This window comes from Aulonocara stuartgranti (genome assembly GCF_965226115.1).
Source record: "Aulonocara stuartgranti genome assembly, chromosome: 14".
NCBI classification, from domain to species: domain Eukaryota; kingdom Metazoa; phylum Chordata; class Actinopteri; order Cichliformes; family Cichlidae; genus Aulonocara; species Aulonocara stuartgranti.
In genome coordinates, this window is record NC_138950.1 from 7,659,389 (window position 1) to 7,673,878 (window position 14,490).

A 14,490-nucleotide genomic window follows, 5' to 3' on the forward strand; every position below is an offset into this window, starting at 1 on the left:
AATTAATCTTAAAATATTTTTTAAAACTGCTGCTGTGTCCGCAGCGTTTGCTCTACAGGTATGATTTTACCCTCAAAACGTAGCCATGGCTGTCCTCTTTCATCCAATGTGTTTACTATTGTACTAGGTGTTATGGTTCTTTCATAAATGTCACCAATGCACAGCCTCCTCCCTCCAACTCTTCCATAGACTCTAATGTTAAAATGGCTCAGAAGGTTGGTTTGAAAATCAGAAGAGCATGGTGTCTTTCCACTGTCACCACGTCCATATAATAAGCTCCACAGGCATGAAAACTGAGAATTAGGTAGACTAGACATTGCTGTCGCTCACGGTGAAAGAATTTTGTCAATACGACTTTTACTTTTCATTTGGGAGCGATTTGTTTCGGCCTGACTTTTCTGTTCATTTTAAGCAGCAAAAGTGAGGTGCATGTCTGTGTGCGTGTGTATGGAGCCATTGGGTGCGGTCACTATAGCAACCAGGCTCACACCTGCCTGCTTAACGAGCTCTGCCTGCCACTCTGCCAAAATTCAACTTAAACACTTCTCTTTCAACTGCTGCTGTGTCCACAGTGTCACAGCCATCATTTTACCCTCAAAACGTCGCCATCGTTGTTCTTTTTCCAACATCTTGTCTTTCAAAGCTCAGAGATGTAAACTTTTTAAACTGTGTGGGTCCAAGTGGAGGGATCACATTTTAGTCATTCAGTGATTCAAAGAATATGACCTTTTAATATTCTTTCAGATGTTTTCTGACTCTAAATGTTCTTTTCTCATTTCTTAGGTTTTTCTAATTTAAAATTAAAACATTTTCAGCTTTTTTCCAACTTCTTCTTCTGTGTAACCTTCAGCTTTTAGCAGTTCAGGACTTTTGTTTTCAGGTTAAATTCGAGTTTTTTTTGTTTTTTTTAATCTCATTCAATATTTTTAACTCAAAATTCAGCAATTAATTCATTTCAGTGCATACATTCAGATTCAAGCATTCACACTGCAGTTTCTTCAGAAAATGCACTTTCTAGTTATTATTATTATATTTTATTCTGTATTCCGTACGTTTTTTGTAATCCTACTCCTTCAAAACCGTTCAACTTAGAAAAACCATTCCAACACCGTTAGATTCCTATTCTTTTGGACAACACTGCTTCCATTTTTCATATTTTTAACATTTATATTTTTAATTTTATTCAACTTTATTCAACAAAAATTTATAATGTATTTCAATGGGGAGACCCTTCAAATCCTCATTCAACTTACTCATTTTTAAACTCTTACTACTTCCACATACATTGACATAGAGCCACCATTCAAACTTTAAAACGAAGACAAGACATTCAACTATTCAACTTGCATTTATCTTTTCAATATCTATTATACTTTTTCTTCAGTTCCAGTTTAAGTTTCATGATGTTTTTTCACCCGTTTCAGAGTTTATAATGGGTGTGTATGGGACGGAATGTTGGGGCTAGAGTGAGGCAGCTCAACTGCTAGAGTGAGAGGAGCAAAAAAAATAATCTTAAAATCTTTTTTAAAACTGCTGCTGTGTCCGCAGCGTTTGCTCTACAGGTATGATTTTACCCTCAAAACATAGCCATGGCTGTCCTCTTTCATCCAATGTGTTTACTATTGTACTAGGTGTTATGGTTCTTTCATAAATGTCACCAATGCACAGCCTCCTCCCTCCAACTCTTCCATAGACTCTAATGTTAAAATGGCTCAGAAGGTTCGTTTGAAAATCAGAAGAGCATGGTGTCTTTCCACTGTCACCACGTCCATATAATAAACTCCACAGACATGAAAACTGAGAATTTGGTAGACTAGACATTGCTGTCGCTCACAGTGAAAGAATTTTGTCAATACGACTTTTACTTTTCATTTGGGAACGATTTGTTTCGGCCTGACTTTTCTGTTCATTTTAAGCAGCAAAAGTGAGGTGCATGTCTGTGTCCGTGTGTATGGAGCCATTGGGTGCGGTCACTATAGCAACCAGGCTCACACCTGCCTGCTTAACGAGCTCTCTCTGCCACTCTGCCAAGATTCATCTTAAACACTTCTCTTTCAACTGCTGCTGTGTCCACAGTGTTAAAGCCATCATTTTACCCTCAAAACGTCGCCATCGTTGTTCTTTTTCCAACATCTTGTCTTTCAAAGCTCAGAGATGTAAACTTTTTAAACTGTGTGGGTCCAAGTGGAGGGATCACATTTTAGTCATTCAGTGATTCAAAGAATATGACCTTTTAATATTCTTTCAGATGTTTTCTGACTCTAAATGTTCTTTTCTCATTTCTTAGGTTTTTCTAATTTACAATTAAAACATTTTCAGCTTTTTTCCAACTTCTTCTTCTGTGTAACCTTCAGCTTTTAGCAGTTCAGCACTTTTGTTTTCAGGTTAAATTCGGGTTTTTTTTTTTATCTCATTCAAAATTTTTAACTTAAATTCAGTAATTATTTCATTTCAATGCATACATTCAGATTCAAGCATTCACACTGCAGTTTCTTCAGAAAATGCACTTTCTAGTTATTAGTGTGAATGCTTGAAAAGCATTCACAGTATTGTTCTTCTAATCTTTATTCTATTTTTTTATTTATTATTATTCTGTATTCCGTACGTTTTTTGTAATCTATCTCCTTCAAAACCGTTCAACTTAGAAAAACCATTCAAACACCGTTAGATTCCTATTCTTTTGGACAACACTGCTTCTATTTTTCTCATTTTTAACATTTATATTTTTTATTTTATTCAACTTTATTTAACAAAAATTTATAATGTATTTCAATGGAGAGACCCTTCAAATTCTCATTCAAATTCCTCCTCTTTAAACTGTATCTACTTCCACATACATTGACATAGAGCCACCATTCAAACTTTAAAACGAAGACAAGACATTCAACTATTCAACTTGTATTTATCTTTTCAATATCTATTATACTTTTTCTTCAGTTCCAGTTTAAGTTTCATGATGTTTTTTCACCCGTTTCAGAGTTTATAATGGGTGTGTATGGGACGGAATGTTGGGGCTAGAGTGAGAGAGCTCAACTGCTAGAGTGAGAGGAGCAAAAAAATTAATCTTAAAATCTTTTTTAAAACTGCTGCTGTGTCCGCAGCGTTTGCTCTACAGCCGCCATTTTACCCTCAAAACGTAGCCATCGCTGTCCTCTTTCATCCAATGTGTTTACTATTGTCCTAGGTGTTATGGTTCTTTCATAAATGTCACCAATGCACAGCCTCCTCCCTCCAATTCTTCCATAGACTCTAATGTTAAAATGGCTCAGAAGGTTCGTTTGAAAATCAGAAGAGCATGGTGTCTTTCCACTGTCACCACGTCCATATAATAAGCTCCACAGGCATGAAAACTGAGAATTAGGTAGACTAGACATTGCTGTCGCTCACGGTGAAAGAATTTTGTCAATACGACTTTTACTTTTCATTTGGGAGCGATTTGTTTCGGCCTGACTTTTCTGTTCATTTTAAGCAGCAAAAGTGAGGCGCATGTCTGTGTACGTGTGTATGGAGCCATTGGGTGCGGTCACTATAGCAACCAGGCTCACACCTGCCTGCTTAACGAGCTCTGCCTGCCACTGTACCAAGATTCATCTTAAGCACTTCTCTTTCAACTGCTGCTGTGTCCACAGTGTTACAGCCATCATTTTACCCTCAAATTGTCGCCATTATTGTTCTCTTTCCAACACCGTATCTTTCAAAGCTCAGGCATTTAAACTTTTTAAACTGTGTAGATCAAAGTGGAGGGATCACATTTGAGTCATTCAGTGATTCAAAGAATATGACCTTTTAATATTCATTCAGATGTTTTCTGACTCTAAATGTTCTTTTCTCATTTCTTAGGGTTTTCTAATTTACATTTAAAACATTTTCAGTTTTTTTCCAACTCCTTCTTCTGTGTAACCTTCAGCTTTTAGCAGTTCAGCACCTTTGTTTTCAGGTTAAATTCGTTTTTTTTTTTTTTGGTTTTTTTTATCTCATTCAATATTTTTAACTCAAAATTCAGCAATTAATTCATTTCAGTGCATACATTCAGATTCAAGCATTCACACTGCAGTTTCTTCAGAAAATGCACTTTCTAGTTATTATTATATTTTATTCTGTATTCCGTACGTTTTTTGTAATCCTACTCCTTCAAAACCGTTCAACTTAGAAAAACCATTCCAACACCGTTAGATTCCTATTCTTTTGGACAACACTGCTTCCATTTTTCATATTTTTAACATTTATATTTTTAATTTTATTCAACTTTATTCAACAAAAATTTATAATGTATTTCAATGGGGAGACCCTTCAAATCCTCATTCAACTTACTCATTTTTAAACTCTTACTACTTCCACATACATTGACATAGAGCCACCATTCAAACTTTAAAACGAAGACAAGACATTCAACTATTCAACTTGCATTTATCTTTTCAATATCTATTATACTTTTTCTTCAGTTCCAGTTTAAGTTTCATGATGTTTTTTCACCCGTTTCAGAGTTTATAATGGGTGTGTATGGGACGGAATGTTGGGGCTAGAGTGAGGCAGCTCAACTGCTAGAGTGAGAGGAGCAAAAAAAATAATCTTAAAATCTTTTTTAAAACTGCTGCTGTGTCCGCAGCGTTTGCTCTACAGGTATGATTTTACCCTCAAAACGTAGCCATGGCTGTCCTCTTTCATCCAATGTGTTTACTATTGTACTAGGTGTTATGGTTCTTTCATAAATGTCACCAATGCACAGCCTCCTCCCTCCAACTCTTCCATAGACTCTAATGTTAAAATGGCTCAGAAGGTTCGTTTGAAAATCAGAAGAGCATGGTGTCTTTCCACTGTCACCACGTCCATATAATAAACTCCACAGACATGAAAACTGAGAATTTGGTAGACTAGACATTGCTGTCGCTCACAGTGAAAGAATTTTGTCAATACGACTTTTACTTTTCATTTGGGAACGATTTGTTTCGGCCTGACTTTTCTGTTCATTTTAAGCAGCAAAAGTGAGGCGCATGTCTGTGTACGTGTGTATGGAGCCATTGGGTGCGGTCACTATAGCAACCAGGCTCACACCTGCCTGCTTAACGAGCTCTCTCTGCCACTCTGCCAAAATTAATCTTAAACACTTCTCTTTCAACTGCTGCTGTGTCCACAGTGTTACAGCCATCATTTTACCCTCAAAACGTCGCCATCGTTGTTCTTTTTCCAACATCTTGTCTTTCAAAGCTCAGAGATGTAAACTTTTTAAACTGTGTGGGTCCAAGTGGAGGGATCACATTTTAGTCATTCAGTGATTCAAAGAATATGACCTTTTAATATTCTTTCAGATGTTTTCTGACTCTAAATGTTCTTTTCTCATTTCTTAGGTTTTTCTAATTTACAATTAAAACATTTTCAGCTTTTTTCCAACTTCTTCTTCTGTGTAACCTTCAGCTTTTAGCAGTTCAGCACTTTTGTTTTCAGGTTAAATTCGGGTTTTTTTTTTTTATCTCATTCAAAATTTTTAACTTAAATTCAGTAATTAATTCATTTCAGTGCATACATTCAGATTCAAGCATTCACACTGCAGTTTCTTCAGAAAATGCACTTTCTAGTTTATTTTATTTTTATTTTCCATTTTTCGTTATGAGCATCTCAGTCTCATGTGGCCTTTGTGGCTGTACAGAATATGTTGATTTTGCATCAACACAAACATGTAATAATGGCAGACAAAAGTACAATTCCTTGAAAAGGAATTTCAGTTAGAAGCAGTATAAAGTAGTATAAGCCGTTGTTGTTGTTGACTGCTTGGACAGCATATCTGTCTGCAATTATTTTTTTTCTTTCTGGGCCTCATAAAATGTCCGGAGAAGCTTGATTGAAAGGCGCAGCTGTGATGCAGCATGGCATATTGAATATGGTCTGTGAGGCATGAGTCTATGAGCCCTTGCTGAATTATATAATGGTTGATGAGGCTGGTAGTGTTTTGGATGTGTTGTCTCTCATGTGTGCCAGTGCTCAGGATTTGGCTTTTCTCTGTGCTCTGTGGCAGCATTTAACCTGTCAAATGATATTCTATGCATCATGCTGATGGACTGTGAAAATCTTAACTTAATCTTAATCCATTATAACCATGGAAACGTGGGCTATATTGATATCGTTGCCGAACATAAAAACAGCAATGACTGAACCACTCAACCATACAGTGCTTTTAGTAGTGTGGGATCTTTTTAGGTATGACCCACACAAAGACCCTTTTTTCCCTTTTCAATTACCTGGCACAAAGCTTTAAGGATCCCAGAGAGAGCAAACAAAGCTTCTATCACTCAATCACTGTGTGCTTTTAAAATGGAAAGCCACGCAGTTATTAAGCCTTTCCTTCAAAACACATTCCTCTTCGAGAAAAGTGATTTCTTCTGAGAAAGCTTTCTTCAACTCACTGGTATTTTCCAAACATGAAATTGCCCCAATAACAGTTATTCAGCCTGAACTCTACAGATATTTTTGTTTCATCTCCAATAGACAAAGATTGCCTTTATGCCTTTATAGTGAATGTGACATACACTTAGAATGTGTTGTTCGCATTTATATAGAAAATGCCTGACAACTTGGACATCTTAAACAGTGTGTTTCTATGAGGTTACCGAAGTAGTTTATCTTATGGGGAAGAAAATAAATACTCAGCAGCTCAGTGACACTCAGTGTCACCAGTTGTAACTTCTCACTTATATTTACTCACTTATATACAGTATATTGGTTCACCAAAGAACATAATACTCCTTCTTTGCCTCTGGGATATTGCCATATCACAGTGAGGCAATTTAAAAATTTCAAAGAATTGTTTGTGTGATTTCTCCTTTATAATACGCTCTGGGAGTTAATCTCTTTGGCCACTTTCTCCGTGTCAGCAGAAGAAATATTGGCTAGATTGAATAGAGAAACTTCAGGTGACATCGGACTAATGGGCTTTAAATTTAACCATGAGAAGTGAAGATGATTGGAAAAGTTTTTGAAGGAGGTAAAATTATAATACAGCCTCCCTGAGGATGAGTCAAAAGCATCGGAAGACCTGTGTAATTCTCTCTCTGATGGCAACCCTTAATACTGATTTATCTGATCAAGAATGTCTCAACAGCTTTCTCAGTTCTGCTCATGGAATACTAATAAACCATTTAATGAAGGCTAAGTACAGCAAGAACTGAACACGACTGGGGCCTTACATACAGCTGTGACCTATTTTCATTTTTTTCTCTGCTAAAAATGTGCTTATTTTGTAGTAACTTTAAGCCATAATTATTTCTATTAAAATAATACATACTGTGGGAAATGGTAATACCACCGCTCACATTGCAAACCTTACTTAAATTCCCTCAATCCACAAAACTTACTAAAGCCTGGTGTTTGATGAAAAACATATAAGCAGTGGCACCATTTCCAACCAAAGTGGCAATCAAACAGGATGTCTGGTCAAAAGCATTGGGTCCAGATGGAATAAGCTACAAAGAGAAAATTATCCAGTTTTACATGCAATCTGTTGTTTTCTGGTGGGACTAGAATATTGATGGGATCCTATGCTGTTTACTCCCAGATGGTTGAAACGAATTGTCTAATAAATTACACCAGTTAGTAGATATGTCTCAGAATTTAACCATAGTTCCTTGAAAGTGCCATTTTTTAAAAGTAATGAACAAGTATTTGTGATACGGGGTTTCATGTTTTGCTACAGAAAAAATGCAGTGGAAGAGTGTGTTTTCATATTGTACCATTATAAAAGCTTCCTCTCATTTTGACTTTAGATTTTTTCCTTCCTACAAATAGATTTGGAGTTTTCCTGGTCAAAGGGTACGTGATAAGAATATAAAGAGCAGCGGATCCTTCATTTTTCAGTGACATATTAGATGCGAACTATTCTTCTTTGAGCTAAAATAGAATCAAAGTCTTTTCTCAGATATGGAGGAAATCAAAAGCAGCTGCCAGCAGTTGAAGCTCTAACCTGCATATATCTGGTTTTAAAAATAAGAACAAAGGTTTCTCTTTAGTGTAGTAACACTAAAATCTTTTAAGTACTATTCTCTGCTCCAAAGTTTAGCCACAGATTTTCACATCCACAGTAGTGATTGTCGATGTACCAAAACATCTTCACAGTGTGGGGGCAAGATGAAAATTTTCAAAGGGTAGTTTATTTGGCTCGATGGAGGCATGCTGCGGCTGAGAGGCTTGTTTTTTTGAATATCTGCTGTTCCAAATTAAAGCCAAAGTCCCAGTGAAGCACACAAACTGTTTGCTTACAAAGCTGGTGGAGCAGCTCTTGTAATTTATCACCCAGACTTAAATTTGTGCCTGGGGTCTACCTGGACAAGTGTGACCTTATGAAGGTCAATGAGGTAAAAAATAAAACCGCTTTGCTCCCGAGAACAACCCTTCTTATGTATACTGAGAAGATTTGTAAGTCAAAAGCTACACATGCAGAGACACAAGGCAGCTTTCATGTGTGCTGGACTGTATTTACTCTTTGGATCTAACATTTTCCAGAAGATGTGTCCTTTACCTGACACCGGATTCAACTCATATGTGACCGTGGCATTTCAAAGTTTAAAAAAAAGAAAAAAAAGCTTACCATCCTAGTTTTCACTGTGCAGAGAAAAGCAATAAATTGAATCCCTGTGGACACTCCATGCTTTAGAGATGTCTCTTTCTGTAAAGAGGAGGTAATCACGCATAACTGCTCAAACATCATATGGACACAGGAGTCATAAATGAGAGAATGGCACTTGCCACTTTGGCAGATTGCATTGTCAGGAGGTAAACAATGGAAAGAATGAGGAAGGACTCATCTGATAGGAAATGTCAGAGCATGATTGGATTAAAAAAAACCTTCTAAATTAGGCTCATTAATCACGAGCTAGGAAAACAGTGACAGGTCTTGTTCTCAAAAGCTCTCCTCTGGAACTAAGCTGAGTGCCACCCGGAAATTGCGCAATTACCTTAATACCTGATTTAAATGAAGAGTATGCATGGTGGTGTCAATTGTTAATTGGGGAAAACAGCTCATATTATTTAGAGGTAATTGCCATCACAAGAAGTCTAGTTATCTAATCCTATCTTTTTTTGCATAATTAACAAGACAGCATTGCCTTGAATTCACTCAGATCTGATGGTTCCCTTTTGTGCAGGAATGTGACTGAATGCTTTCTATAGCATAGTCATAAATGTAAGCTGCATCCCGACCAGTAATACATGTCAAGTGTGACATCTTAAACTCTATCATCTCTGCACTTTCAGACGGAAAATTGAGAGCTGTGTATTGAGCAGATTTTTTTTTCATAGTCCTTCTCAGTTATCATATTTCACCCAATAACCCAGTTCAGTACTGCAGAGTGCACACAGCAATTAACTTGAAGCAACAGGGTTTCCACTAATGTATCACATCTCTCTGCTCACTGTGTCAATGTAACAAACTGCACCCCCGAGGGCTGCTGCTGCAGAATGATGGCACAAGAGCTGGAATTGATGGGAGCATGTTAGGACCCAAAAACACCCCCCACCTCTCCCACCACAATGAGACCAGACAACTTCTCACAGCAACTGACTATCCCGCTGTGCGATGCAGCAATATTAGAGGAAATCTAATCAGAAGACCCCTGACTTGTGCATAATTTATTGCAGAGCTAATTCACGCTTATTCTGCATGGATTAATGATATTTGTTGTGAAATCCAAGTCTTTTTTTTTCCCCATTTGAGCTGCCCATTCTCAATCAGGCAACATCATTGTAGCCCTGTTTAATGCAGTGAGAAAAAGGATGAGGATGTGGGAAAAGAGTGTCTCACATATAAATTATTTCCCCACTTGTATGATAATGCGAAAGATGTCTCACTCACTAGTGTGTGCAACAAGCTTGTATTGCTCAAGCATGACTGGCTTGTATATGCGTGTGCAAATGCTCCAAGACTGTCCTTTAATGGGTCATAGTTGGTCTCCTTAGGTGAATTCACGGAAAACGATATGTGCACCGCCTCTCAATAGACTCATGTTGGCATGACTAATATGAATGTGCGAATGCCTTCATGAGTGAGGAGTACAGGGGCACAGTTCTCTATTGAGTCTCATCTTAATTAAACAAAATTTACCTCAAAGACTCTACAGGCGGCTATTTTAGATTGCAATTAGCCATGCTTCATACAGCTAACCACTCGTCCTCAAGTCTCCACTGGTGTGTTGTTAAGGCGGTATTTTTGACCACTTTTTTTTTTGCAAGATTTCTACAAATGTAGCATATGGCTGGAAACCAGCACATATTTATCTTTATTTTTGTGGAATTACTTGTTCATTGAACCACTTGCTTTTCTACAACAATATACCAGAAAACATTATTATAGCTAATCACATATCCCCAGGGAAACTGGGCTCTCTGGACTTTTTTATCACATGCAAATGAAATATTTTAATGTTGGCCACAATGAGTGTTACACCTCTAAATGAATCCCTCCAGGATCCTGTTGAGTTTCATTCCCAGACTTGAGATTTCATCACCGTAAATGCACACGTGTAAGGACACACATGTGCCCACTGTTTTTGATTCCTCAGGTGCAGCCAGAGGCCAGTCCTTGTTCCAGTTCCACATGCTTGCAGCTGTTTGAGTGTAACTCACTTCTGCTATAAGTGAGGCATTTTCATCTGTGAGTTGCAGTCAGAGGAAAGTTAACTGTCAACCCTACAGATAATCACAGCTGAAAGAGTAACCCACAGAGGGTAATAGGGATGGATCTTTTTCAGGTGGTAAAAGCTTGAACTTATATCGCTCACCTATGGATTGCAGTGCATTGTGCACTTTAGTTTTATGGTTCTCAGTGAAAAACTTTTACATTGCTCACATCTCAGAAACACTCATATGTATCATTTTGATATTGAGATTAATTATTATTATTTTTTTATCTTACTGTATTTGAAAATATAGTTTGACTACAGACCTACTGGCCATTGCTGGAATCTGATGGTAACACACAGTAACAATTCAGCTGCAGTCACATGACTTTGCCTGTAAAGGTTATCTGTCTCTGCTGATTTACCTCACTGCTACCTAGAGTAAGATCAGGTTTGTTGTTAGGAACGGTTGCTAGTTAGTTACCAAGGCAGAAATGTACAAGGCCACAGGGTGAAACTTAGAAAAAGCTTGTCTCTACTTACAGAGCTCCAGGGTAGTTATTACTTTAATCTTTGCTCAGAGATAAAGCCTCTTTCTCTCCCTCTGGCACTGTAAAGCATCAAAGGTAAAAACAGTCATCCAAAGGATTTAGTGTGACTGGTGACAAAGCCTGTGCTTCACACCTACCAAGATATTTACCTGGAGTGTAAAATCATTATTACTAACCTTTAGCATGAAGAGAATGTGACAAATTCCTGCCTCCAACTAGGCTCTAGCTTAATTACTTCCATTTACCAAGGTATTAGTTTAGATCCCTCTTCTTAAGCTCTCGATGATGCCAGTGAGATGCCATGGACATCTGCAGAGTTTACAGTTCACAATATTAGAAAGCAGCACCACTGGCATAAATTGACCAAAAAACAGTATATTTGGTGCAGTAGACGCTTTAAGTGTGTGCTAAGATATCGTAAAATAACAAAAGTGAAAGAGGTCATTTAAGAAATAAATTGATTTTTTTTAATGCAAAAGATTTCTATAGCATTGCATACTGTGGTTGTATCTGAGGCAAAACAAAAATTAGTTCCAAAATCCTTGCAATTGGCAATTCTTGTTTGTATTTCCACAGAAACTGAATTCAAATTTTAATCTCTCTATATATTTTCTCTTTTCAGTCATTTGTAGTTGATATAGAGATAAGTAGGTTGATTTTTTTTTGTTTTTCGCTTCTTATTCTTCTTATTCATTATTATTATTATCATTATTATTATTAACGTAATTAGGAGGTTTAGTGTGAAACGCAGAAATCAGCTCAATTTTTCAAAATAACTTTTTTCGTTGCTTAAGTTAATGATGGACCTACCACATTTGTTGTAATCTGTCCAAAACTAACCAGCAGGAGTCATACGACCACTGTTTTTTAAGGTAGCCGACAAAAAAAGCGAAGAAAATCAAAGCGGAAGTGAGGAACTAAGCGGAGCAGGAAAAGTTTTTAGGGGGAACTTAGAAGTGGCTATTACATCGGAACTACGTGATGAAAAGTAAAAACCTTTGTATGCCTAGTTACAGAGTTTAAAAGCCAGCGTTGCCGTTGAGGGACAATGGGACTCCCCACTTTGGAGTTCAGTGACTCTTTCCTGGACAGTCCGGACTTCAGAGAGCGTCTGAAATGCCATGAAATAGAACTGGAGCGGACAAATAAATTCATCAAAGACCTCATTAAGGATGGGAATATGCTAATCACTGCGCTCAAGAGTAAGTAGCCCAGCGTGGCCTTTTTTTTTAATTCTTTCAGTCCACAAATAAAACTACCTAAAACCTAGAGGCGACTTTCAATTAGCGGACACATTCATTATATTTATTTTAAGACTTTTGTGCTAGTGTTTGAATGGTCCAGTCTCTCTTTGAACTGAAGCCACCGGGAGCTGAATAATTGTTGTCCTACTGGGAAACATTTATATTACTAGGAAAAAGCTTAAATCTATACAAAAGCCACATAATTCATTATTAAGGTTGTTGCAATGCAAGGGATTTGTTTGCTTTGTGTCTGCTTCCCTGGCTTCAATGCATGCATGCAGAGGCTTGTCTAACAAATCCCAGTGTCAGAACTGTTAGTGTCATATAAGTGGGTTTCCTCTGCTTTAATATTCAATCATAAAGCCACTTTCTGACATATGGATAACAATACTGGGGGTTAATTCATTGATAGAAAACGTTTTTTCTCTGAAGAGTCACCGCTCAAAAGTAAGGAAAATACATATTGTGGGCTTTAATGTCTGCATGAGGATGTCAGTGAGGATGCCAGCATTCAATTTGAGAGGTCATTGTCCTCTCAAATTCCAAGTTAGGTCTCAGATTCCACCGTGCTGATTAAAGTCGACTTCCTGCTCTTTCCCTGTGGGGAAGGAGTTTGGTCTGTTAACGTCAGAAGTGTGTCTGTGAAATGGAGAAAGATTAGAAATATAGGTCTAATAAAAATGGAAAACAGCTGGGTTGAAATAGAATGGGAAGGGCACAGCATTGTGCCACACTGCGCACACTAACCCATCACTCACCACTGTATTTTTTTTTTCCACAGTTAAACTCAACATGGGTCTGTCAGACTTTGCTGTGAGACGGCATCATTCTTGTCACGCTCTTGCCTTTTTAATCACCATTCCTGTATGTTTTGCTTTTTGCTGCTCTTGTGATTGAGGCAGCGAAGCTGAAATTGCACCTTAAGCAGGGAGTAAGGTTGCAATATCCAACAATTTACACATTTAAGCGGATCTATTATGCAATTTAACAATTTTTTTGTGTATTTCTTCTTGGACTCTGTTAGAGTCCAAGTGTGATTCACAGTTCAGAGTTATCTTGTACTACTTGGTGCAGACCCCAAATTCATAGGGTTTTTTTGAGACAAGATTTTTACCCTTCCTTTTAGCAAACTTTCTTCTGACTGGGTGGCCCTGACAAGCCAAAGGTTTCAATGGCAAGTGAGCGGTGCTCCTGTGCTCACAGCCATTGACTGTTAATATACCATACCATGGGATAGTAAGTAAAACTAGGCTTGTGTCTGCTGTGTATTGAGCACTGAACTGAATTTTAATAAAGCACAGTCATGGCCTAAATTATAATAGTCCAAAACAAATTAATTTGATCTCACAAATGACACGTCTTGACTTAATTAACTCTTCTGGACTAATCAGCCAATTTGAAAAACAGGACACTGATGCTTATAATAACCACATCTTTGTTTTTTCAGTATCTAGTCTGGCAGAATGAGTTTAATGGAAATTTATATTGATAAATGAACACAAAGGCATACAGTGTTTAACAAAGTAACTTTTAAGTTTAAGCTCTTTGCGGTGTTGTGCTGTATTTCTTGCTTCTTGTTTCAGTTCCACATATTTGTACTAAGCGTACATCAGATCAACAAAAGTGAGGAGCACTTAGTATTTGTATCACCCTACCATACCGTTGTATTGCTGACTCTAGTATTTCTCAGGGCAGCTGAAGGCCAAACCTATTTCATACCTTTTTTGCAGGAAAACTGTTCCGTCAGTGGACAGGGCATCATAGGTGGACAGTAACACCCTTCTCAATGTTTTATTCACAACAGGGAGGATATGTCAAAGGCCTGCGCAAATTGTTTAATACCAAATAAGACATTAAGACTTCAAGATAGACTATGCAGTGGCAAGACAGTGGCAAGTGGTTTGAGACTTTGATTGCCTTTGATGGTTTTATTGATGTAGAAACACTGCATAGTTAAGGTTTTAATAAATCCCAACCTACACACCCCTCCATCTAGCTGATCTGTTGCTATATTGAAGTTTGAAATGAGAAATTCTTATTAACCAGTGTTTCGTGTTAGTGCGTCATCTTCCACAGTAAATAATCCTTAAACAT

At 37.5% G+C, this 14,490-nt stretch overlaps 1 protein-coding gene across 4 annotated transcripts in view; it reads left to right on the forward strand.

The window, feature by feature from the left end:
- The first annotated feature begins 12,032 nt into the window (after positions 1-12,032).
- The window catches only part of arhgap42b (Rho GTPase activating protein 42b), a 79,783-nt gene continuing 77,325 nt past the window's right edge, over positions 12,033-14,490 (forward strand). For 2 of the 4 annotated variants that reach the window (XM_082502508.1, XM_082502509.1), the window contains exon 1: positions 12,033-12,354. In XM_082502508.1, the coding sequence (XP_082358634.1) occupies positions 12,201-12,354 (154 nt within the window). In that variant the 5' untranslated portion in view covers positions 12,033-12,200. The remainder of the gene's footprint in view (positions 12,355-14,490) is intronic. The other 2 variants (XM_082502510.1, XM_082502511.1) reach the window with 1 other exon arrangement.